Source organism: Hyaena hyaena, unplaced genomic scaffold (assembly GCF_003009895.1).
Source record: "Hyaena hyaena isolate Hyena2069 unplaced genomic scaffold, ASM300989v1 scaffold_50, whole genome shotgun sequence".
In the NCBI taxonomy this organism is placed as follows: Eukaryota; Metazoa; Chordata; class Mammalia; order Carnivora; family Hyaenidae; genus Hyaena; species Hyaena hyaena.
Window position 1 is genome coordinate 1,023,423 of NW_024080682.1, and position 26,899 is coordinate 1,050,321.

The window sequence follows — 26,899 nt, forward strand, 5'->3', positions numbered from 1 at the left end:
CTCACTTCTCAGTCTACGACACGGCCAGGCTGTGCCCGACGTAGATCACAAAGTCCTCCTAACCCTCTGGCCACTGACATGTATTCCTCTGAAGATCGTATTGAAAATGAACCTGCAAGCAGTTGGATTCCACTTGTAAGTTCCAGAAAACTGACCCTGGTACGGGTGTGTTTCCTGGTCGGAGTCTGTATGTCTGTATCTACATGTCTCTCTCCATCTCTCTTTCTCTACTCACGACATGCGTGCTCACAGGCACGCGCAGGCACACGTGTACACACGGGACTCTCTAGCGCTTAGGAAGCACACACTGCCGTGTTGCTGGGTGTGAGGCTGAGGGTGGTGTGACCTTCGACCTCCACCAGGGCCGGGTGAGGCCGGGGCCCGGATAGCCCCTGCCCAAAGAGCACCTCTGTGTGTCCCCCTCGCACGTCATGGGTAGGTGGAGGCAGATTTGGGTCCCCTGAGCAGAAGAACCCCCATCTCTGCAAGGGTCCGGCAGGGACAATCTGGCTTCTGTCGGGAGGAGAGGGACAGCCACCTGATGTTTGAGCCCGAGGGTTCACAGGGTCATAAGGGCCTTCTGGAATGAAGTCCACCCCATCTGAGCTTGTACAACTGAGCTGGGGCTTCGCCATCCTGGGTCCCAGGGGACAGAGTGCTTTTTACCCGCACTCAGACGCAGGGACTGTCAGGAATCAGAGCTCCCTGTCCTTCTGCCCCATCTCCTGTGACTCCCAAACCACTGCTTGGAGGGAGAGATGAGTGCACGGGAGCCCAGGAGACAGGGGACGTGCAAGGGCGCCCTGCAGGGAAGGACAGGGTTCCAGCAGGGGACAGCCTCCATGCCCAGCTCGAGATGGCTGTGGGCCCAGCTCTTCCTGGGCTGAGACTGGGCGCTGGGATACAACCACCTCACCGCACCTCACACCCCGGCACCCGCACCCACCGCCCACGTGCTCCACCACCCGCACCCACCACCCACGGGCCCCGGCACCCACACCCACCATCCACGCACCCCTGCACCCGCACCCACCGCCCACGCACCTGTCACCCGCACCCACCATCCACCATTGAAACCCCACTGTCTACACCCCACGGTCCACACCATACCATCCAAGGAGACAGCAGGAAGATGGGTGCGTGGGATGTGCCATTAGGGAAGTGGGGCGGGTGGGAGGAGGGGAGACAAGCGAGGGCAGAAATGAGAAGCTCCAGGAACAGGCCTGCTCCACGCCCCCGCCTGGCAGGCGGCCCCACGAGATTTGTTTGTGTGCTTGTTTCGTTAGAATTTATCAGAAAAAAAAAAAAGAATTTATGAAGGCCCCGTGAGAACGTATTTATAGCCCGTCTTCACTAGGAAAGGACGCTGTGGAGCAGCGAGATGGGGCACATCAGAGGAGAAAGAGCAGCCACAGAAAAACCACGCAGGGCACGTCCGGAGCCACGTCCACTGATAGGTACGGGCCACCCGTTCTCTCTCGGGGCTCATCCAGCATCACAGCCAACAAACGAAGAAGACATTTCCACAATTATAATTCCTTCCAGTGTGCTGCACACGAGGCACTTCATGGGATGCCATTTTATGCTCCAAACAGCCCTCGGTGCGCATCCTTCCTGCTGGTTTACAGAGGAAGCGACTTAGACCCAGCCCTGTGGGGGGCTCCTCTGGTGAGGGGTACAAGGGTGGGAAACTGGGTCCCCAGGTCTCCTCGTCAGGAGCTTTACAAGACCCAGAATCTAAGGAAGGGTCCTTGGGAACACGCACGGGGGACAGGCAATATCGTCCTTAGATGTATGCAGCTCCTGGGCAGGCATTTCTAGAACCTTCTGCACCCCCCACATCGGGACTTGCAGGAGGGAGTGAGAAGAAATCTTACAAGGTAAGAGTATGGAGGCAACCACACCTGCTTCAAATACCGCATTTGCTGGGGCGCCTGAGGGGCTCAGTCGGTTGAATGTCCGACTTCAGCTCAGGTCATGATCTTGCTCATGAGTTCGAGCCCCGCTTCGGGCTCTGTGCTGACAGTGAGCTCAGAGCCTGAAACCTGCTTCGGATTCTGTGTCTCCCTCTCTCTCTGCCCCTCCCCTTCTCATGCTCTCTCTCTCTCTCTCTCTCTCAAAAATAAACAAACATTTATTAAGTTTAAAAAATATACTGCATTTGCCTCTCACCACCTGTGTCTCATGGGCAAATCACTGGGTCTACCTGAGCTTCGGTTTCCCCAACTATAAAAACCAGGGAAGTAATATGAACCAGACAGTGCTGATGAAGAATTAAGCCACAGAAGACGACGTGAAAGAGGCCATCAGATGCCCAGCTCCCCGCGAACATGTATCTCAGTTTCGTCCAGAGGTGACCTGACGGGCGGAGAAACGAGCAGACAAGCCTCACGGCACGAGGGACAGTGTCCCCACGGGAACCTGGCTCGCCAGTGCCTCTCGGCGGGCGTGGTAACCTCGGGCAGAGAATTGGGTCAGAAGGCAGGTTTTTCAGGCCTGGTGAAACCTGGCTCCAAAGACACAAAACAAAGGACAAGAAGAGATTCAGGGCAGGGAGACAGAAGAAGATGAAAAAATTAAAAGGCAACACAAAGGAGGAGAGAAAATCGAGCAAAGGAGGGGACAAAGGGAACGGATGACGTGAGAAGGAGCCGGTGGGCAGCCTGAGTCCTGAGCGTCCGTCAGTGCCTTTCAGCTTCCGTAACAAGGCCACCCTTTTAGGGACCGAACACACTGACCAGCGTAATTTTGGGAAAGCAACGTTAGGAAAAAACCCCACGACCCATCAAATTCTCAAGTAGCCACGGGCTAGTCACTGCTCTGGAGGGTGTTAGCTACGCAGATGGAGACAGGTTAGAGGTGGAGGCCACAGAGGTGAGTCAGAATTCACTACCTTCCCCCCAAGCCATGTGAGGTGGGGATTATTACCCACATTTGACCCGGGAGGACACTGAGGCTCAGAAAATACCAGAAAGCGGGGCGCCTGGGTGGCTTAGTCGATTAAGCGTCCGACTTTCGCTTAGGTCACGATCTCGCGGTTCGTGGGCTCGAGCCCCGCGTCGGGCTCTGTGCTGACTGCCAGCTCGGAGCCTGGAGCCTGTTTCAGAGTCTGTATCTCCCTCTCTCCCTGACCCTCCCCTGCTCACGCTGTCTCTCTCTCTCTCTCTCTCCTACAAATAAATAAAAAACATTAAACAAAAAAAAGAAAAGAAAATACCAGAAAGCGTCCCAGAAGACATTGAATAAATGGTAGCACTAGAATTGCAACGCTGACCTTTGAGGCCCAAACCTACACCCCTACCACGACACCCTTCTACAGAGCAGATGAAGAACACCACGTCTTCCCTGCTCACGCAAGGATTCGGTTCTAGAGGCTGCCGCACAAATGACAGCTAAGTCTGTGTCTTTCCCCTGGGCAGCGGGATGCTCCCCCCTCCTCTGGTCTAAAGGCGATGAGGCCGAGAGGCTGGTGCCTGGCCTCAGGCCAACCGTCCCCTCCCCCCTGCGTGTACGGGGCATCTTGTCCCAGTCTACAGGTGCCTGGCCGGTTTCTAATCAGAGGAGGGTCACGCCATCTCAAACACCGCCTGACACATGTACAATGCTCTTACTCGTCAAATAGCCTGAGCAAAAGCCCAAAATAACTTTCTCAGGTCAGAGATGAAGGGAGAAAAGAACGAATATAATGATGTGCCTAAAAAACTGCTCTTGTATTGAACCAACACATGGTTTGCCTGGAGATTATTTTTTCATAAGGTTTGTAGGTAATGGCTTCACCCAGAGTTTTCAGAATTAGCGGGCAGAGTTAACTAAGCATTTGGATTCTCAAAGACGGCTCGTATTTTTTTTCTTTCCCCCAGTGACTCAGGCTTCTGCATTTCCTCACCAACATCCTCAACGTCAATGTTGGACTTGGCTGTGTGGGGGGCGGTTTCCCCAAGGAAAGGGCATGGGAGGTGCTGATGCGTGCTGTCGTCAGGGAACATGTGGTCTGATTAAGGCGGCAAGAGGCTGGCCACCCTTGCCCCAATCCAGGACAACTCCGAAGGAGCATCCCAGTTCCAGAATGTTCCAGTGGGTCAGCTAAGGTCATTGTTGGGACTGCTTCACAGTCCAACTTCTCCCTCTGCCCCATCTGGCTTTCTTTCTTTCCCCTTCCACCGGAGGGCCAAAGCTAGAGGCACAGAATCATTGGCTAAGAATAATGTTTCAGTGAAGGTGATAAAGGTCATTGTGCTCACTATTAAATAGGAACACAACCATATGTGTCCTTGGACCTTAAGTTTTTGCACTTGGTTTATTATGATTTTATTATGGTAGTAAATTCTTTTTTTAATTAATTAACTTAGTTTTGAGAGAGAGACACAGAGAGAGTGCAAGGAAAGGGCAGAGCGAGAGGGAGAGAGAGAATCCGAAGCAGGATTCGCGCTGTCAGCACAGAGCCTGACATGGGGCTCGAACTCACGAGCTGCTAGATCATGACTTGAGCCGAAGTCGGTTGCTCTACTGACTGAGCTACCCAGGTGCCCCGTTTATGGTACTAAATTCCATGTCTGCGGGCCAAGCCTCCGGAATGTCGCACCGAGCCTTTCCTGAAAACTGGCGTTGCCCCATCCAGAGGGGGTGGGGGGTGGATGGAGAATGGACAGACGCCAAGCCTGGAGCTGGGGTCCCGCTCAAAACAGAGCTGCTTTGATGTGGTTTTCTGATCTACCCCAGGGTGTAGGTCTCTCTGGCAGAGGGCCGCGGTGGGGCAGGCAGGGGAGACCGTGACTTCTCCAAAGCCCCCCCGCCCACCAGCAAGGCTCTCCTCGCTCCCCAACATCCCTCCGGGAGAAAGCCCTGCTTGTGCACCCTGCTTTCTTCCTGGCCAGTCATGTGACCTCCGGCAAGTCCCTTAACCTCCGGAGGCTGCCCCTTCATCCCGAGGGGTTCCCGGGGAGCTCCCCGACTTCTCTGGCACCTGGTGGGGAAGTCACCTGCCTGGGTTACTCCCCCAGACCACTTGGGTACCACATTTCCCTCTGCTGTAAGCTGAGAATATTCTATTTCCCGCGCCCCACACTCACGTCAGAATCTCAAAGTACACTTCACAAGCAGAGAAAAGTGACAAGAGAAGTGACTTCTCCGTCCTCCTGGCGCTGACCTCTCCCTGCGAGCAGGATGGCACCTCTGACGCTCGCCCATCTTTGGTGATGAATCGGAGGTTTGGCCCAGCTTGCAAGGACCCAGCGCCACCGCCTCTGCGGCACTCAAAGCCCCCCGGGAGCCCACCTGTCCTCCGAGAAGCCCTGCTTCCTCGAGGTGCCAGCGCCCAGGGGAGACCCGGACTGCAGCCCTCGTCTACGCTCTCGGCATGTAAGAATTACGCGTACACGCTATACGCTACGTATAGTCCTATATGTTATACAATTATAACAAGTGTCTATTAATTATATAATATTAATTATTAAATAATGTTATTAGGTAACGTACAAGCCCACTTGAGACCTAAATATATCTGACATATTATAATTCAGTAACATGTTAATAGGTTATATTTATATATAACTCTCTGTTAATATATATTCAGATAATAATATAATCAATACGTTTATTACATATAACACTAGTTATTATACTAATATATATACTATATATATTTCAGAAATAGTAAATGTGTGTTGTTTTAAGTCATTATGTTTTGGGGTTTTTTTTCTAATGTTTATTTTTGAGAGAGAGAGAGACAGAGTGTGAGTGGGGAAGGGTGAGAGAGAGAGGAAGACACAGACTCTGAAGCAGCTCCAGGCTCTGAGCTGTCAATACAGAGCCCGATGCAGGGTTCAAACTCACAGACCGTGAGATCATGACCTGAGCTGAAGTCAGATGCTTAACCAACTGAGCTGCCCAGGCGCCCCTGGGTTTCTGATTTTTTGTTGTTGTTTTTTTTTAATGTTTATTTCTGAAAGAGAGAGAGAGCGCACAAGCAGGAGAGGGGGACTGAGAATCCGAAGCAGGCTCCGTGTGGATATCGGTGAGCCCGACGTGGGGCTCCAGCTCACAGACTGTGAGATCATGACCTGAGCCAAAGATGGATGCTCAACCAACTGAGCCCCCCAGGCGCCCCTGGGTGTTTGGATGGCAGCGAAGGTGAACTGATATGGTGACAGATGGTCAAGGCTCTTCTGCAGACTCTAACCCTGGTCAGGGGAAGGTCACAGTTGTCCTCTGTGAGGCCTGCACAGTGCCCGGCACACAACAGGCCTTGGAGAAGTGTCTGCTGAACCTACTAAGAGAAAGCTCTGTGGCTACTTGGCAGAAGACTCAAGACAGGTTTTCCATTTCCTGGTTTAGTGCTTATTCTAACATTCCATTATTTAAAAAATGAAAAAGAACTAGAGAATAAGAGCTATGAAATTATAGAAAGTGGATTATTTATTGTTGAGATGAGAAAGATAAAGTAATGCTTTCAATGACCTTTATCTAATAAATGTAGGAGCCACCAGGGCACCTGGGTGGCTCAGTCGGTTGAGCATCCGACTCTTGATTTTGGCTCAGGTAGTGATCTCACGGTCTTGAGATTGAGTCCCAAAAGAGATTCTGTGCTGAGTGTGGAGCCTGTTTGGGATTCTCTCTCTCCTTGTCTATCACTCGCTCTCTCACAAAATAATTAAATTAAATTAAATAGAAATCAAAATGTAGGAGCCACGTAGAGTGTACAGAGACCGGGCAAACTGCTGGAGAACACCTGTCCAGACCAGGTGCTTCGTCTTCTGTGTGCCCATCATGTGGGTGGTGTCCTCCTCCTGAGCGGTCCTTACCTCCCATCCCCATGCGACCACGCTGCCTGGACTGGTCGTGAGGCATCAAAAGCCCGGGGCTGGAGCGGGGCCAAGCAGAGACATCAAAAACCCTATTAAAACACAACTAGAGTTTTCTAGGCAGGTTGGGACAGAATAGCCATGAGCCAGAGACAGCCTACGCTCCTGGCCTACGGTGAGGCTCGGAACACGGGTAACAGTAGTAACAACACCACACAGGCTTATTGGTGAGACAGACAGGTGGCTTATGTACAAGTACCTGCCTGCCACATGGCACGTGGTCCATCAGCACTGGCCGGAGCTGATGGCAACCATGCCATCCCAGGTGGGATCAGATCATCAATGATACTGATCAGTCATCGCTGCTATGAATGAAACTACCCATCGGGCAGTATCTGAGTTTCGAGGAGGAATCTCTCCGGGGCGTTTGTTTGCATAATATGCTGTAGACAAGAATGGGGCCATGTGATCGCAGCCTCAAGCCCCTGACCCGGTGGGTGCCGCAAGGTGGGGGGTGGGGTGGGGGGGACCAAGAGGTAGGGATCCACATTAGCCAGTCTGCTGGAAGGTGAGCAGGAGACTGAGCGGGGCTGCCTGCTTCCTCGGCCCCCGTCTCCACTCCAGGACCAAGAGAAGGTATCCCGGACAAGCAGGGCCCTGGCACTGCCACACCAGCTTCGGTCTCTCAGTGGCCGGCCCAGCCCCGCCCACCACGCTACAGTTTCCAGGAGACCAGGAGACCAGAGCAGCCAGAGAGGGGAGAGGATGTAAGGAGAGACCCCGACAGATCCGTGGGTCCTGGCCCCTCAACACACCTGCTCACATGGTTCTCCCAGAACACAAGTGGGAGTGTTGCCCCTGCTGTGCTTCGAAGGCAGGGACCCCCCCAGCCCCCCAAATCAGGTCTCTGGGGCGACCACAGCACAGTGCCACAAACCAGCTGCCTTAAAGCAGCAGCACTGTATTCTCGCACAGTTCTGGAAGCCAGAGTCTGAGATCAAGGGGTCTGCCCGGCCTCGCTGCCTCCAAATCTTCCACTCTTGCCTTTTCCAGTTTCCGGTGGCCCCAGTGGGCCTTGGCTTGTGGCTGCAACACCCCAGTCTCTGCCTCTGTCCTCCCATGACCTTCCCGCGGCGTCGGTGCCCAAGTTTCCCTCTTCATAGAAGGGCAACACCAGTCATCCGGGTTAGGGGCCCAGCCTAACGGCTGCATCTTAACTGGACTCATTACATACGCAAAGGCCCTATTTCCAAATAAGGTCCCATTCACAGGCGCCAAGGGGCGAGGACTCCAACATATCTTTTGGGGGACACAATTCAACCCACTACCCTGCCCATCTTTGGATCCTGAGAACCACCCCATCACCTGGAAAGCAGACAGAAATCAATCGACTGGTTTCCCACCTGCCTGTAAATGGAGCCATTCCCCGGCCCTCCTTCTCTTCCAAGATGAAGGTGTTGAGGACCCACTTTCCAAAATTCTTCCCTGGCCAGGTTGCGTCCTTCCTTCTGCACTCCCAATCCCCCTCCCCCCCACCCTCGCACATATGGAGGTCACCCCAGTGCTGCCCTGAGCTGGGCTCTGCAGCCAGCCAAGCCCCCACCGTGCTCCCCCTCCACAGGAAGGGGACACACAGCTTCAGCCTCATGGAAAAAAGGCTGGACCCCTGCGGCTACCAAGAGCACATCGGTGTTTGTTGTACACTGACCAAGGACTTCACTGCCAGGTCAGAGGATATCAAAACACAGAGGCCCTGGCAAAAGCCCCCAAACCTGGACGATATCTGATGGGTCTGTGACAAGCCCCTGAGCTGGCAGAGGAGGGCTTCCTGTCAACAGGAAGGAAAAGAATGGAGATCAAATTATTTTCAAAGTAGGCAGTGGAAGAAAGAAGTAGTGAGATCAGGATTAACCGTGTCACTGTGGGCCACGCCAGGCGCCCCCTGAAAGGCAAGCGGGACCCGGGAAGATCCGCCCCCTTCCTCTGCTCCAGCTGCACACACTGTGCAGTGAGGTCTCTAAGGATTCCCTGTGGTTTAGCCTCAGGGACACAGCTTGACTGTCACAAGACTCCTCTGCCCACCTTAGAGCAAGGTCACAGTCAGCTCACCAGGCAAGTTAAGGACTCTGCTTCAGCCCTTGATGGCCCCACGTCTCCTTGGCCGTGATTTGCCCTACATTTTAAAAGACCTTGACAACATTTTGACATCTGGTTAGGCGCCATCGGGGTTTCAAGATGGGTTGGGCCACCATCTTGAAAGAGGCAGGAGACACGTGGTGTTCCACATGTGACCATATTCACTGTTCTGGGGCAAAGGGAGGGTGGGTGGAGGAGAATGAGGAAAAGAGAGTGGATTCTGAGCTGGCTCTGTAGCGTAGTGCTGCCCTGCTCAGTAGCCAGCGTCGCCCCATCTATAAAAGTAAAATGGCGCCCAGAAACAGAACATGGTTGGCAGTGAGCTGAACAAATCAAAAAGGACAAATAGGAAAAGTAAAAGAAAACAGTCAAGAAACAGCACCACTGAAAAGCACATGTTTTGGTCTGAATGGTTTGAAAGGATACAGACTGATTTAGAAGTTTTGGGATGGGGGCGCCTGGGTGGCTCAGTTGGCTGAGCATCTGACTTCAGCTCTGGTCATGATCTCATGGTTCGTGGGTTCGAGCCCCAGCATCAAGCTCTGTGCTGACAGCTCAGAGCCTGGAGCCGCTTTGGAATCTGTGTCTCCTTCTCTCTCTGCAGTGCCCCCTCCCCCCCCCGGCCTTGCCGCTTCATGCTCTGTTTTTCTTTCTCTCTCAAAAATAAATAAACATTAAAAAAAATTAGAAGTCACAGGATGAAGTCTGAGCGGGTGTGAAGGTAAGCGCAAAGTGCTTCCATGTTCCTTCAGTCCATCTAGGGGTTAGGAACCTCAGAAATACAAACTCTGGCTGGAGATTAGCAGTAGAATATAGCTTGGCTGGGATTCACCCCAGGAGGAGGCCAGCTCAAAGCAAGCAGGAAGGAAGGAGATATTCATAAAGCAACGAGAACCCTAACATGATGTGTGGGAAGACGGGCTACCAAGCATACACACTATAGTGGGTGGCTGCTTCTGTCTTTGCTACCTGAGTACTAGAGATGTCCCTTTGCTGAGATAATGCTTCATGATGTCCATAGTTGCAGAGCTCATCGGAGCCTGGTTTGCACAAGGGTCTCGAATGCTCCACAGACGGATACTAGGACCCAGCGAGAACCGGGCAGCAGAGGCTCCGCTAGAATAAGGTACACATTCCACTTCCACCGTGTCACACCGTGTCATCCCACCAGGGGGTGGGGGGTGTGCTTGTTCTCAGTGGGACCCTCTGTGAAGTGGGGATACAGGGATGAGCTAAGGGTGGATCTCAGCCATAGGATATACCCCAGGGCACGGAACAGTGACTCAGAAAATCCATTAGTTTTGTGCATGCTCTGTTTATATCACTAAGGGAGCTGGTCCGTGGAGATGAATGCACACTCCACAGGGTAGAGCCCACAACGAAGGGGACTTCTTTATCCGTATTCTTCCCGCTCCCTCCCTGCACTGGCTCAGTGCTGGACTGTGTTTTATTGGCCTTCAGCCAACATGCTATGCCCGCATTTCAGGAAGCCCACTCACCAGTCAGCCACACTCACATCTTGCAAGCTGTGGAGGGGTAACCCATCCTCATTTATAAACCCTGGAGCCACAGGACAGCTCGAGGGACTCCAGAACCCAGGAGCTGCACCTGAAGCTTGGAAGTACTTGTATCATACTCTGGGCCCTTAGAGGAGCTGACGCTCTAGGCATCCAAGATGCACCATAAGGCAGAATCAAGACACATTCCATTGTGGCCTAATAGGCTGGTCTGCGCTGGGCTACCCTGGCTGGGGGCCAATGTGGGCTGCCATCTTTATTTGGAAGCCAGAAGTATGTCACCATTGTTCAGGAGTCAGTAGCCAAGGACATCTCTTCTCAATGACAACTGAAAAAGTGTACGTGATAGATATGATGGACGGATGGATGGACAGACAGATAGATAATAGATACATAAGTAGATGGATGGGTGGATGGATGGATGGATAGATAGATAGATGTACGGATGGACAGATGGACAGATAGATAAATAGATAAGCAGATACATAAGTAGATGGATGGATGGATGGATGGATGGATGGATGGATGGATGGATGAATGGATGGATGGATAGATTAGATAGATAGATAGATGATAGATAGATAGATAGATAGATAGATAGATAGATAGATAGATAGATAGGCAGATACATAAGTAGATGGATGGGTGGATGGACAGATGGATGAATGGTTACCTAAACAGATAGAAGAATAACTCATGGGGGCAGAAGAAACAGATCAGTACTAACACTGGGGAAATTGAAAAACAATTATTTTCATATTTAAGCCACCATAAACATAAGACATACCTGGAGAACTTATCAGAAACATGGTCCCACTCCTCAGAGATTCTGATTCAGTAGGTCTGGGCTGTTACTCAGGATTTTATATTCCAAACAAACACTGGGTGCTTGTACTTAAGCTAGTCCAGGAACCACACTTTGAAAAACCCTGCTTGAAACCCCTACTCAACAAATCTTGCTCAAGTGGTACAAACTGACCAAGGTCAAGGCCAAGAACAAAACTGACACCCTCACTGTACTGCATGGCACCCCTTTCCTTTCACTGCGGCTCAGTCTGTCATATTTTAGTGATGTGACAGGTAGCAAGCACTCTCAGCACTCGGTCCTCCAGGCTCAGCGGCAGGGAGGGGGTGGGGGTGGGGCAGAAGGGCAGCTCTGGTCCCACCTGCATCCAGCCCATGCCCCACCCTGTCTGGAGTCCCCAAGCAGAGTGGATCCGGTGGGACGGAGGCTGCTGGTCACAGGCCCAGCACTGGTGTGGAAGGCACTGGGCCTCAAGCAGCATGAAGATTCCCTCCAAGGGCCAAGCCATCACCTGCGATCGGCCTGCTCAAGCCACGTGGTGTCTTCACAACCTTCTGTGACCAGCCAGCCACGCTTGGCTCTATTTTTAGTTTGTCTCCAGGGCCCGTGAAGGATTTCTGGAGCACCTCTCCCGAGAGGCCCGGGGACCTGTGCCTTCCACTGGTGGTAAATGCTGGGCCACTGCCTGAAAGCTGAGCTCCTACAGGCCTGCCTCAGTGTCCCCGCAGGCTCCTGCAGAGCCCTCCCCTCCCCCGTGGCCTCCTGCTTTATCACTGGCTTGTAAACAGCCCCAAAGACCCACAATAGGCCGGTCGACAGTCTTCAGTTTAAAAATGTCTGGGATACAAGAATTTCAGCATGAATAGGGAAGCTGCTCCTTTTGGTACAAGATAAAGGAGAACATGTGTGCTCCAGGCGAGTTTCTCTGGCAAAGTCCTGGCAGAACGCCGCACACAGTGAGGCTTCTAAGTGGTTACTTTCCAAAACCAGTCCCACCACCTTCATGTTATTCCTGCTTCACGTCGGGGAGGAAGGCTGAGGGAAGAGAACCACGGCAAGGTGCCAACCCACCGCGACTCAAAACATGGCGCCCATCTCGTTCATAGGCCCAGGGAAACCCCAGAGGGGTCTGCACTCACGCGTCCCCTTCCTCCCCTCTCTCCCACCTTCCCTTTTACCAGAAAGGCAAGCCCAGCCATCTAAGAAAGAGACTAAAACCAAGGCAGATTTCATCTTCCTTTAGGCCCAATGGCCATTCTCCCTTCATCAAATTCAGTTCATCAGTTACTGTAGTTCATGACTCCAGGTCTCCGTCACCTGCTACAACCCACAGGCCCCAGGGCCTCCTTGGAACTGGACTCCCCCATTCTGGTGTCTCACATAGCGGGTGCTTTCTGTAGCAAGGAAGATAAAGATAGGTAAGACAGTCAAAGCCTGGGATGGAGGTTCACAGTGATTGCAACGTCCCAACTATGGTTCTGTTTACGAACCAGCTATGAGGTGAAAGACTGAGCCTAATCATGACCGAAAGGGACTCAACCCAATTCAGGGCATAGACAAGCTGCGTGGACACACCAGAGACCTCATGAGGCCTGTTTCCTGAGAGTGCACTGGACGCCGCCAGTGAGAGCTGCTGGGGAAGATGTAGGACCCCCAGCTGGGATTCCAGACAACCATGGGCGGTATTTTTAGTATAAGTTTATCCCAAAGGATGCATGGGACATTCACATACTAAAAAGTGATCCACTGCTTGTCCAACATTTTTATTTGCTAAATCTGACAACCTTACTTCAGGGCCCTCCTCGATCAGTCCTCACCCCGTTTCTGATTCCCAAACCCTTTCTTCCATGAGAAGGGGCTCTTTGCTGTACCCGGAAGCAGTTATCCGGGTGGGGGCTCATGGAGGGGCTCAAGCCAATTCGCTGGCGGGAGTAATCCAGGCTTCTCACATGTGACTCTGTCCTGCCTACCGTCTCTGGATCTAACGTCTCTCTGAACACGTCAGCATGCATCATCTCTCCCTCTCTCTCCTCTGAGAGCAGGTATCATGGGCCAGTATCTGTCTGAATGCCATATTTCCCCAACTAGGGCAGGCCTGTCACCTAGCCCAGCACAGCAATCAACAGGCAGTTACTAGATGGTCAGCGAGAAGATGCCCCGGGTCCCACCAGCAAATACATGCCCTATAAGGAGGGAAACAGAGATCCTCTGTTTCACCCCTGGACCTCACCATCAACCAGAGCACTAGACACATGTGTGGAATAGCTCAGGGAAGAGCACTTCCGGTAAGAGATGGATCATGCCAAGTAGGCTGTGTAGAGCAGCCAAAATCAGGTCCAGCAGCAAGAAGGTGGTCAGAACATTCCAGCAACACCATGGCCTTTCCCCTTCTCAGCGTGGCGCTTCAAGTCTTGTTCTGGGTTCTGGATTTTGTCCTGCACTCGCCACCAGCACCACCCCTCCGGCGGCCCCGCGCGCACCCCTGCCCCCAACACTGCATCTGGACCCATCCGCACCGCTCCGGCTCAGTACCATACGGCCTGACGCTGGACAGTGTCACTTTCTGTTCTCTAAGTCTCTCTTTTTAAACCTGGTTGCTCTGATGTCGATGTGACAGCCATACATTTATGCAACACTTTACGTCCGCAAGCGCTTCCCCATGAACTGTTTTATTTCAACGTCCCTGGAAGGCAGGCAAAGCAGATTATTATCTCTGACAAATGGGAGAAACTGAGTAGTGAACCGGCTCACTCAAGTGATCACGGCCACGGGGAGACGTGTAGCACCGGCGTCCTGTTATTCATTTACACAGATGGCAGAAAATGCCTCACGTTAGCCACGTAAACAAGAAAAATTCTATTTAACATAGAATGCTTATTGCAAGGAATGTGTATTCCTGCATATTCGGGTCACTACTCTGGTGGCCACACAGCGCCTAGTGACCTGTTCCCAGGCCTCCCTCTGCAGATTTCAGGGTGCTCCCGAAGTGCCCGGAGGAGGTCTGGGGCTCCAGGCCCCCAGCCTCTACTCTTCTTCCTCCAAGCGTAGGCACACGTGGAAGGGAAAGGGGCGGGGGACGGGGGGGTTGTTGAACAAACACTGAAGGAAAGTACCTAACGGGGTTCGCAGCGGGGAAGTGAGAGGCCAGCAGCCCCTCCCCAGTCCTGCCCCGTCCGAGGCAGTCCGGGAGGGTGAGACTCCCCCCGCGCACTCCCACCCTGTGCCCAGGACAGAATCAAGTCACATTCTTCACGGAGCCCACTGCTCTGTGTCTCTGTGTGTACGTGTATCTTGGTTGGACATTTGGACATTTGCTTGGACATTTACTTGGTTGGTGGAGGTCAGGGGCGTGACCCGGGGGGGGGGTGTCTTTCGAGGGTCAGCGAGGACTTCCCGATGGGGAAGCTGGGGGAGGCCGCGGGCCACCTGGGTGGGCAAAACCCGGGGTGGGCGTCCGACCCCGCCCGGCGCTCCCTCCAGCTGGAAAGAGTCGAGCCGCAGACCGATCGAAGTCGCCAAAGTCCGGGCGGGGCTGCCGGCGTGGCCGAGGCTGAAGTTCGCGGCAGCTCCGCACGCGTTGGGGAGCCCCGACTCCCCAAATGCCCGAAACGGGCTCTCTCGGAGGCAGGCGAAAGGAATGGCAGCAGAGGACCCCCGCTCCCCGCCCCGGGCCCCGGCACACCCCGAGGGGAACTGGGCGGGACGAAGGTCCATTTGCGGGCGCAGCTACCCGGCCACACACCCCCCGCCCGCTGTCCCCGCCCGCTGCCCCGCCCTCCGGCCCCGGCAGCCCCGCGCGGCTCCACCTACCCGGAGCGCAGTCCACACCGTCCTTTTTCAACAAAACAACACTACGCGCCGCCCCCAGCACCCGCACCGGGCGGGATCCGGGGCGACGCCCAGCCCGCCGCCGGCCGCCGCGCGCGCCCCCTCCCGCGCCCCCGCTGACGGTCGCCGAGCCCCGGCTCCTCGCGGCTGGGGAGAGAGATGGAGCCGGGATGGGCGGCCCAGCTCGACCCTGCGCCGCCACCCATCCCCGAGCGGCCCGAAGGGACAGGAGGGGCACGCACGGCGCGCGCGGGGCGTCCCGCGTTAACCGCTTCGGCGCCGGGGAGCCGGGGACCGCGCGGCCGGCACTCACCGGGATGTGCACCCGCAGCGAACGCCTCTTCTGGCTGGGATTTTTTTTGCCGCTGCTCCCGCCCGGGCTGGAAACCTCTTTCTTCTTCTTGGTGTCCATGGCCGCGCTTCCCATAACTTTAACTAGAAGTTAATTCCGGGTAACTCGTTCCCGCAGCTCGGTCCTCTCCTTTCCAGCGCGGCCCCCGCGGTCGGCCTCGAGCCGCGCGCTCCGGATGGTTCCCCTTGCACCGCGGAGACACCGCGCGGGGACTTCCGCGGGGAGGGAAGGTGGCGCAGGTACCTCCGGCCGCCGCCACCGGGGCGGATGGCGGTCGGCGTGTGCGCCGAGTTCACGTGTCCTCTTCCTCCTTACGGGCTCATCGATAAAAACTCAAAGCCAAGGTTGTCCTGGTTCTGGTCTCTCTCCGGGTTACGCGTGGCAGAGGTCTCCCTCTGGGTGACAAAGTTTTCTTCCTTTTGCAAAACAAAGCTACCCTGGCCACCCTGTCAGCTCCTCCCACAGATTCCCAGAGGTAACCTGAAAGGCAGGTGCAGGGAAACACGGTGATTTGGAACACAAGCCCCCGGTGCCAGCGCCGAGGTGGACAATCTGGCGAGGGTGAGGCAGTTTGCTTGTAAATAGAATCCTGGGCCGCAGAACGAACCAGCCCCGAGCCTGGAACTCCGCCCGTCCCCCTTCTGGGCGAGATGGGGCGGAGGGGAGGGAGGAGGAGGCGCAAAGGCGAACGCCCGGGCAGCTGGGCTCCCAGCTCGGCGGCGCGCGGCTCTGGCGGCGACTCGGCTGGGGCGGCCCGGCCGGCCGGAGGGCGCGCCCGCCGCGTCCCACCGCCGCGCCGCGTCCCGGGGACACTGCTCGGCCGGCGAGGGGCGGCGCGGCCCGGACGCAGGCTGTGCGAGCGCGGGGCGCTGGAAGGCCGCGTGCACCGAACAGGAAGTGCACGGCGCACGCCGCTCGCCCGCTCCCCCCGCCGCCCGGGCCGCCCCCGGGTCGCCGCGCGCTGTCGCGTGCCTGGCGGGCGGGGTCCCCCCTCCAGGGCGGCCGCGGCGGCGCGGGACCCGCCGGGAGCTGGTTTCCGATGCATCTCGCTCCCCGCGGGGTATCGCTCCAGGCGCGACGCCCTGAAACGCCCCCGCGCCCTGCCCCGCAACCCCGCGGCGGCGGAAGCCCCCTGTCGCGGTGGGATGCGCGCTGACCCGCACTTGCTTCCGGGAAAGCCGCGGCCCCGGGCCCCTCCCCACCCGGCGTGGGGACCCGCATGCGCCCCGAGAGCGGCCGGTGTTACTGGGGGGTGGGGTTCGCACCCCACCCCGACGCCCCTCACACCCGGCTTTTCTCGGGTGCGCGGAGAGTTGCGCAGTGGAGCGGCCACTAAGTGCGCGCGCAGTAGCCGCAGCCCCGCGCTGCGGAAAACAGGGAGCTGCGAGCACTGCGGAAAGAAATGGGTTCGGAAACCCGGGGCGAGGCTTCCTCGGGCCACTGCGTTGCCACCGTAGCATGGCCGGTAGCAGAGGGCCGGGGGCTTCCGTGGTGGGGTCCCCCTTACGGGCCTCCCAGGACGCGCCACCTTGGCCCCCCGGCTGGAAGAGGGGGTGAATGCTTAGTAGGGAGTCGCCTCCTTTCTGGCTCTACGTTCTGAGGACGTGGTGACCCCAAAAGTCGCTCGAGCGCCCTGAATGCTGACGTCAGCTCCGCTTCTCCGCGTAATCAGAAAATCAGGGAGGCTACCCAGAGGAGGAAAGTGAGGACACAGCCTCAACTCCCGTCCAGATGCGGAGATTCGCAGAGGAATAAGCCTGCTTCTGGGACCCCCTTAGGGGGCGCCTCCCACCCAGCCAGAAGCCAGGTGTTTCGGCCATCTTTCCCATTTTCCTTCCAACCCACGTTCCATCATCTGGCGTGAAATCCTCTCCAGTCTGGGTGGTTTCTTGGTTCATAGGGGTTTTTCTCTTCCTTCCCCTTGTCCCCTGCTCTCCAGTCCAGCATGGCCCAGCATGAAGCCAGACTCGAAATTCCTAGAGCGCGCTTCTTGCTTGACAGAAGCTTGAGCGTTCTGGAGCGACTAGTCTGGGTTCAGAAACCCACGGGGGCACCCTGGCCCCACAGATGTGCAATTTCAGGCTTTGACCTTCTGACTGCTTGGTGGGGGAGACCTGAGACAGCATCATCCCCGTAAGTGCTAGAAACACCGGTTAGTAAGTAGTTGAAAAGGAAGAGGTAGCTTTTACCTATGCGACCAAGGGAGCCCACCCTTACCCACTCAAAATTACTCCCCATCTGTCGCTTAAATTTCATCTCTTTTGCTTGAAATTTTAATCCCTGTCACAGTAATAATTTGCCAGGCCGTGTAAACCACTCCATTTGATGAGAACTGAGTTCTCAGATGGACAGGTGGGAAGGAGCAAGTTGATAGGAAAGGGAAGGCAGCTAGAGTCGCCAGGAAGGGATTCAGAACCAGGAAGCTACTGTGTTACTGCTCGCACCAAACACATTGCCTGAGCCCCGTCCACGTGGGTGGGAAGTGGTTAGCAGTTGTTATAATGTGTACCTGTGTCAGTTGATTCATGTAAATATGCCCAGTCAGTCATTAATAAAATTGATTTGTCCTCTGAGTTTACTTTTTTGGAGGGCAGACTTGAGTGCTTGGGAATCCCAAATTAAAATGTTTTACCACGTTGCCTGCATTTTTTTTTAATGTTTTATTTATTTCTAGGAGAGAGAGAGACAGCGCGAGCAGGGGAGGGTCAGAGAGAGAGGGAGACACAGACTCTGAAACAGGCTCCAGGCACTGAGCTGGCAGTCAGCACAGAGCCCGACGCGGGGCTCGAACCCAAGAACCGCGAGATCATGACCTAAGGAAACTCGGACGCTTAACCGACTAAGCCACCCAGGCGCCCCAGACATTGCCTGCATTTTAAGAGCCTTTTATGGTCGTTAATATTTCTGAAATCTGGGTGTTTCTTGTGGACAGTGCGAAATAAAGATTAGCAGACATTTTTTCCCTTCTGATAAGATAGTCATAAGTTGATCATATATCTTCCAATCAGCGCAGTCTTAAAATTGAATTTTTCTGAGGGGCACCTGGGTGGCTCAGTCAGTAAGTGTCTGACTTCCACTCAGGTCATGATCCCACAGTTTGTGAGTTCGAGCCCCACATCGGGCACAGACCCCACTTTAGATCCTCTGTCCCCCTTTCTCACTGCCCCTCCTCTGCTCATTCTCTCTCCTCTCTCTCAAAAGTAAATAAATAAGCCTTAAAAAATTGAATTTTTCTGATTGTTTTGCTTTGGGGTACCTTCGGAAACCCCATCTTCACCTCCACCTTACTGCACACAGTTATTTTAGCCAGTAGCTAAATGTGGCTTGCCAAACAACAGCGTCGACGAAATAACCCTTAACACTGATGATTTTTGAATGCACCGACCTATGACTTCCTTCTCAAAAATAATGCAATAAAATCTATGCTGAACAAAATATGAAAAAGTTTAAAACATTTTTGAAGTTTATTTATTTATTTAGAGAGAGAAAGCACATGTGGGGGAGGGACAGAGAGAGAGAGAAAGAGAAAGAGAGAATCCCAAGCAGGCTCCACACTGTCAGTGCAGAGCCCTACCCGGAACTCGCACCCACGAACCCGGAGATCATGACCTGAGCCGAAGTCAGATGCTTAACCGACTGAGCCACCCAGATGCCCCAAAATATAAAAATTTTAGGTGAAGACAAGCATTACTGATTTTGCTTTTTGCCTGGCTCTAATATTGCTTGGGTCGTACGGTTATTGATCCCGTCTTTACGAAAAATGCTGACTTTGTTTTGGTAAAAAGTTTATCTACGTACAAGTTTATATATACTATATATATAAAGGTCTATATGCATAATAATCGTACATAAAAGGTTTACATGTAATCTATATAAAGTTTGTATAAAAAATATAAAGTTTATATACATAAGTTCATACATAGGAAGTCTATAATATGCTACATATAGGTAATATATATACATATACATATATATATATACACACACACATATATATTCCCTTACACTAAGAGTAAAGCACAGGCTCTCAGGTCACCAAATATCTGTGTGACCCTCTACATTTTGTAACTGTGCCCTGGCAGTTAGGATAGGATGTAATTTATTAATTCTGGCCAATGAAACGTGAGTAGATTTAGTGGGTATTATTTCCGGGTCAAGCAATGAGGCGCTGGTATTCTCTCTCACCTTTCTTTTCTTCGGCTCCTATGATCTTAGAGATGCTGTGTTCCGGATCCTGCACAGTAAGTAATGGAGGACAGCTTGCATCAGACTTGACTGATGTGGGCTAAACAGCTGAGCTTCTGATAATTACCAGTTACGGCAGCATAGCCTTGCCTATAAAAAATAATTGCACTGAAATAGTGCTTAGGGTGATGACTGAGTTTTTTGGCATCCCCTTGAATTTTAACCCAGGGCAGAGGCTGCGTTCGCCTCCCGCTGGTGCAGCCCTGTCCTTCTGACATATGGAAGGGAGAGTAACGGAGGCTGCCTAGGCCTGAGGGGTACGCGGGGAACCGCCTTGCAGGCCCCAGGAGTGTGACTTGGGTCCCATCCCAACAGTGCCCCTGATCTACTTTGTCACCTCCTTCCCCATCGTCAGGAGGATCTTTGGAAGATTTCTAAGGCCTCTTTCATGGGGGACTCTTGTATTTGTCTTGATTATATATTTTGTGTATCTTTGTTGATTTTCTTGCCCCAGCCATCCCTTTTATATTTAGCTTTTTGAAAGACTCATTGCCCGATGAATTGAAAATTAAAGACAGGATGCCTGGGTGGCTCAGTCAGTTAAGCATCTGACTAGAGTGTGGAGCCTGCTTGGGATTCCCTCTCTCTCTCTCTCTCTCTCTCTCTCTCTCTCTACCTCGCTCACACTTTCTCTCTCTTAAATTAAATAAATAAACTTCGCAAAATAATTCCAAAAAATTGAAAACAAACAAGTCAACGAAAAGACTTCTAGTCCTTCCCCACAGAAGGTTTAGGACAGTGCTTCTCGGAGACCAGGGGCTCACTGGAGATGTTGTCTTTGGGGGCGTCAGAGGTACTGAGGTACAGTACCTACTATGTGCCAGGGCTGGGACATTTTACAGGTTTTAGTACATCTATGGGAGGGGATGTTATTCACCCCATTTCCCACCACACATAACCGTTGTCCCACATTTTTTTTTATTAAAACCCCCTAGGAAAACCCTCAGAGACATTTTATAGAGGAGGGAAACTGAGCCCAGCTGTCAGAGCGTGCTTTGATATCCATTTAACTCCTGTCCATTGATTTTAATTTGCAGTGCCCTCTGGGAAGAAACTAAAAAGCGTGCCCCCCGCCTCCTTGCTTTTAAAAGCTCTGTACGAGGCGAGCAGTACTATTTAGGAAACTCATCCAGGATGACCTTGGACAGACTTCGGCATCTTAGCTGCATAGATCTGTATATTTAGGAAATCAGTCACTCAGTTCTGGGCAGAAAACACCTCTTGGAGAAACGAAACAGGGTCTGGACCGTGAGCTCTCTGTAAATGCTTTGATAACTCATTGGATGCCAAGAGAAGGGGGTGTTACTATCTCATTATGAAAACCAGGGCTAGGAGTCACATTGAAGTTTTCATTCTCCTTTAAGCATTTTAATTTTCCTTCTGAACGCTTTTGCTCCTTGGTGCAAATACAACCCAAAGGGAGAGGTGGAGACTCACCGAAGACCAGTGGCGAGGGCTGCTTCGGGACGGCATACGTCTTGACAACCCCATCCTAGTTCCCTTTTAGTTTTTCCCACACAAGCCACCTCCTCTCTCTTTGTTTCCGATTGCTCTCCATCCATAATGCCACTTAACCTGCTCACAGGTCATCCTGCTCACGCAATCCAAGACGTTCTTTGGATGAAGATAAAGGTAAACTCTGTGGCAATATTCTCCCAAAGAACAGACTTGCTGTTCACTTTTTTGCTCTAGAGAATAGCTTAGTGCCTTGACCGGCTCTGTGCCTAAACGCACACTCAGCAGTTCTAAAGAATGACAGATTCAGCAAGCAGGGTGCGTGTGGCCCACAGCGCTGTGCCGCGGAGAGGCGTCTGTTGGCTAAATAAAAGAACAGATAATCCCAGCAATTATGTCCCCTTCCTTGAGGAAAGGTGGTAGTCACGTAAACAGCATTAGTTGGGAATCAAGTCTTTGGTTCTGCCAATGGCTGCCTTCATAACCACCTTACGGCAGAGCCATGTGACTTTTGTCCTGGTGGTCTGTCCAGGGAACGGGTTTGGGCTCCCTGGGCCACAGAATTTAACCAAAAGTCTGCATGTGTTGATTCTCTACTTAGTTCTGAGCTTTGAACACACTCTAGGCATACAGATTAACCTGGGGAAATGCAGAATACCCCTATTATCTGAATGTGGCCCATGACCGATTTTTGACCTCTCGCTCACCTATCTGGGGCATGATTAAATAATGCAAATTAAGTATAATAATTTCCCGAGCAAACAAAATGACTTTGGTAATTACACCGGCCCCAAAGTTCATACATTGCAACACAAATATGAACATTAACTTGCACGAGAGGGTGTTTACCAGCACCACGATGAACCACTGGTTTGTGGGACTTGCAGCTGATATCCCAACCAGGCCTCTAGAATGCCCATTATGGTTTTTTAACAAGGCTCCAGAAAAAAAATATATTGACTGTCCTTTGGGATTGAGAGCGCTCAGAGAGTAGAGCTTCAGTTTGTGTCCTGAGTTTTCAGGTGTGTGCAGACTTAGGCCTCCTGACATCCATCCCCTAATGCAGACGTACAATTTCCATCATGCTTCTCAGAGAAAGCTATGTCCCTCCCAGAGGGACCAAGCACACCAGGAATTAAAGTGCACACACTTTCCAGGGCATATGCCCCATCTTTGTACCTTAGCACTTCATGTCACAATCAATAAATGTCCATTTGGGACACGGACGGAGCCCACCACGATGCTCGGTTCAAGGGCTCTGATGTGCAGAGAGGCTATCAAAAACATAGTGGTTTTTGACCACACTTCTATGCCCTGGGGACCAAAAAGGTGTTTTGTAAAATGTTCCTAATTGTTACTCCAAAGAGCTGCATGAGGTCTTGGGAAAGAACGGGGAGAAGATCCCCAAGTAACCCTCCATGCCATGGGCCTGTGAAAGGTCATTTTAAATCATCGCAACACCTACTCCCAACACCCCATTGCAAAAAAGGCCTTACCTTGTTTTGTTTTGTTTTCTCTGTCTCTACTCATTGTAGCGTTTGACCCTCTGGGTGAAAAAAGGTAAAGTGCAATTACCAAGGTCATTGTTCTTTGAGCAGCCTGGGAAAAAATTTTCCCATCCTCGCAGCTTACTCACTCTTAATGAAAGGGGTTCCCAGAGTCTTGTGGACGTTGATGCATAGTTTCTCCTGACAATGTGAAGGGCCAGGCTGTGTGGGGGGCTCAGCGCTGATATAGAGCACTCGTGGAGACCCCGTGCTCACCCAGGTCAGCACCAAGGCCAGCGCAATGTCCACTATCTTCTGGCTGCAATGCAAGGACGGCTGGAGCTTCAACAAGAGTCTTGGTCAGATTGTTGCTTCCAAATCTTTTCTTTATCTTTGCAGCCTTTAAGAAACTTACATAATTTGTTCACCAAGAAGGGAGACAGCTAGAGACTTCTGTCATTCTAACCACACCCTTGTAAGAGACTGGTTTTTCAGCCTGTCCGGAGATGCATTCTTTTGCAGGGGGTGTGCTTTTGTGTGATCATTTGCCTCTGCTTTGGGATCTGTTCTCTGTCCCACCTGGCTCTGTGTTGTCTGGAACTGTAATCCTCAGATCCTTCGCCGATGGATGCCATTCCCTGTCTGGCCAGGTTTGGCCCCTGGGAGGCAGTGGGGGAGACTGGAATGTGGAAGCACAAGGGAGGCCAGGGTTCTTCTTGTCTTGTTTTGCTTTAGGGAGCATTTCTTTCCTCTGTGGCTCCAGCGCCACTAGCCAGACCCTCCCTCGGGGGCCCGGCTTCTGCCAGGCCCCAGGACCCAGTGGATATTCGGGTAGAAATCTGAGGGACACGAGTGAGGGAACCAGACTGCCAGCTGTGGGGGAAGATCCTAGGACAGGTCAGGAGGATGGTGTGGCTGGGGATGGGGGCGGGGGGACAGGTGGGGCTTCATCTGACTGACATGGGACGCCATTGGAGAAGGTCAACCAGAATGGCATGGTCTGGCTTCCATTTTGAAGGACTGGCCTAGCGGCTCTGTGAAGTGCTATAGAGGGCAAAGCGAAGGAACCAGCAGTCACTGTCACCCAAGCAAAAGACACCATGACTCAGACCACGACGGGGGAGGCAGGGTGGTGAGAAGTAGCAGCTTCCGAATGTATTTAGAAGACAGAATCCCCAGAATTTGCTGAGAGATAGGGCATAGAGCCTGAGAGAAAGGAATGGGTGACATATGGCTCTGATGGTATGGGCCCAAGCAAGTAGAATGATCCTGTTTCCTCTCAGGGAAACGGCTGGGGGGTGGGGAGTCCGCTTGGGGCTGAGGTGCTTGTGGGACACCCAAGCAAAAATACCAGGGAGACGTCTGGCTGGAGACATCCACGCATCGGGCATTTTAAGCTGGAAGTGGGAAGAGACTCGGGCATCAGTGTAGACAATAAGGAGGTCAACACTGCCCCCCACGATCCTCTGACAGTTAAAAGTTGGGGAGCTAAGCCACCATGAATGATGAAAAGAACCAAGAGAAAGTGGATCCGGCGGCCAGGAGACCGAGGCGCACCAAGGAAGGTGCACTGTGAGTGGCAGGACTGGGAGGTGACCATGGCGGCCTTGACCGGCCAAGGACTGGTGGGAGCAGCAGCCCCGTGGGGAGGGCTCGCAGGAGAAGGGGCCATGGCCGCGGCACATGCTGGACGCTAGGTCCAGGAGCTTCGCTGAACAGGGAGCAGAGATGGGCAGTGGGGCGAACAATGTGGGTCAGGACAGGCTGGATTTTTTTTTTAATGTTTGTTTATTGAGGCGGGGAGGGGCAGAGAGAGGAGAGAGAGGATCCCAAACAGAGGCTCCATGCTGTCAGCGCAAAAGGAGAGGCTGGTTTTTTTTTTTTTTTAATGTTTTTATTTATTTCTAGGAGAGAGAGAGAGACAGAGCATGAGGAGGGGAGGGTCAGAGAGAGAGGGAGTCACAGACTGAAACAGGCTCCAGGCTCTGAGCTGGCAGTCAGCACAGAGCCCGACGCGGGGCTCGAACCCATGAACCGCGAGATCATGACCTGAGCGAAAGTCGGATGCTTAACCGACTAAGCCACCCAGGCGCCCCGAGAGGCTGGTTTTTAAGGAGCAGGATCTTCCAGCAAGATCGAGTGCTTAATCCCTGGTGCAGAAGAGAAAGCAGTAGGAGCGGTCTGGTGACGCAGGGAAGGGGGTGAGGTTGCCAGCTGAGCACTCAGCCATAGGTGGACTGGGGGACGGTCCCCTCATGGAACAGGGGGGTGGGGTGCGTGGGACAGGGCCAGGGAGCTGGCAGTGGGGGTGGGGGGGTTCTGGTTTCCTCAGGAACATGAAGCCGTGACACCTCGAATGGCGGTGGAGGTGGGGCATTGAGGACAGAGAGGTGGGAAGGCGGAGCAGGAGGGGCCACAGGGGCCGTCCCGCTACTGACGGAAAGTCAGGCCGCCTCTGGCGCTGGAATGTCCACGCGCATGTCCTCTCACACTGCGTTGCCGTGCAGGACACACGCTCAGATGCACAATTGCTGGAGCCAAGCCCGTGTGCACCGTCCACACGAGAGGCGGGCAGTCTGTCCCTGGACGGATGGCAGACACTCCCGCCAACCAGGCCCTCACCAGCCTGTCCCATTGGGCTCACCAACAGAGCAGCTCTTCCAGCTTCTTTTTTTTTTTTTTTTTTTTTTCTTTATTTCTGAGGGAGAAAGAGAGACAGCGTGAGCAGGGGAGGGTCAGAGAGAGAGGGAGACACAGAATCTGAAGCAGGTTCCAGGCTCTTAGCTGGCAGTCAGCACAGAGCCCGACGCGGGGCTCAAACCCACGAACCGTGAGATCATGACCTGAGCCGAAGTCAGACGCTTAACCGACTGAGCCACCCATCTTCCAGCTTCTTGATGTTTGCCCATCTGTTAGGTGAAAATAGCGCCTCGTACTTTCACTGCTTAGTTGTCTTGTATGAAGAACATCTTTTGTGCATTTGTATTTTATGTCAGTTACCTTCGTGGATCATCTGTCTGTGCTTTCAGCCCTTTCTCCTGGTAACGGTGGGCCTTTCTCTCGTCTGCAAATAGGGGCTCTTTCCATATTGACAAAATTAGCCCCTCGTCGGGGCTGTGGGTTCCAAAGATTTCTTCACAGGCTGTCTCTTGACTTCCTTTATCTTGCCTTTTTTATTCCATGCAAGATTTCCCCCTTTTCCTGTGGTTTGTTTTATTGATTTGTTTTTATGGCTGCTGAGGTTTTCTGTCACATACAGAGAAGTGCAATGGGCAGGGCATGGGCTTGGGACTCAGACCTACCTTTGCCACTCCCGGTGGTGTATCTGCAGGCCTGTTGCACAACCACTTGGTAAGCGCAGGGTGAGAAGGCCCGGGGCTGTGTAAGCACCTGACTGTGCCCCTCAGGCCCCGGACTTCGTCCCCAGGCTCTGCTTGGGCAGTTTGGGGTACACCGTGTGCACCCGTGATGCTGGAGATCTGCTGGTGGAGCCCTTCCTCTCCAGGGCAGATCCTTCTCCCGGGAAGTATTTTGGGAACCAGAGACATGACAGCTGTCCACTTTGGTCTGTCTTTCTTGCCAAAAGAGATGTCTGGCTGTCACCAAGACACCAGCCTGGCTGTCACACACCAGGATGTGTGTGTGGCCGTGGAGGACGGCCTCGGAGAACAGCCCGTTCCCTGGGATCACCAGGGAGGAGAGCATGGCTGCTTCCCCCGGAGCTCGCAACTGAGGCCACCTCCTCCCCGCTGTGGGGGCTGAAAGCCCGTCTGAGTCCCAGCGGCGGGGAATGTGGGGGCGGGGATGCCAACACATGTCCCCTTTCCATTTTACGTAGGTGACGTCTGCACAGAACCTTCCCTGAGGAGAGATTATGCTGTATGGGATGCAAATGGGAGCTCAGGGTTTTTGACTTTCTAAGTCTTTCTCGAGCGACATTTACGTTATTGGACAACAGGGGAATGAGTCAGAGGCCTGGAAATGGGGAACCACGTAAGGCCCAAGTGGAAAGAGGAATTTTTATTAAGGCAGAAGATGAACGCAAAGGATTTGAGAAAGCGTGGTGGGCTTTGGACCGGACTCCAGAGGGACACGGGGCAAGAGTTATCTGCAGTGGTGTTCCAAGGAGGACAGGAGACCCAACAGAGAAGGCTGTTTCTATCTAGAACTGTTCCAGCCAGAGCGGTGTCTGAACCCCTGTCAAAGAGGTTTCTATACTATTAGGGCCAGGGCTGAGTGTGGCTAGCCAACGTGGGGATTTGATTGTTCCAAAC

The 26,899-nt window shown here is 53.2% G+C and overlaps 1 protein-coding gene across 1 annotated transcript in view; it reads right to left on the reverse strand.

The window, feature by feature from the left end:
• PRKAG2 (protein kinase AMP-activated non-catalytic subunit gamma 2) overlaps positions 1-16,110 on the reverse strand; it is a 261,692-nt gene extending 245,582 nt beyond the window's left edge. The window contains exon 1 of the mRNA XM_039230753.1: positions 15,400-16,110. Within this exon, the coding sequence (XP_039086684.1) occupies positions 15,400-15,513 (114 nt within the window). The 5' untranslated portion in view covers positions 15,514-16,110. The remainder of the gene's footprint in view (positions 1-15,399) is intronic.
• Between the last annotated feature and the right edge of the window lie 10,789 nt (positions 16,111-26,899).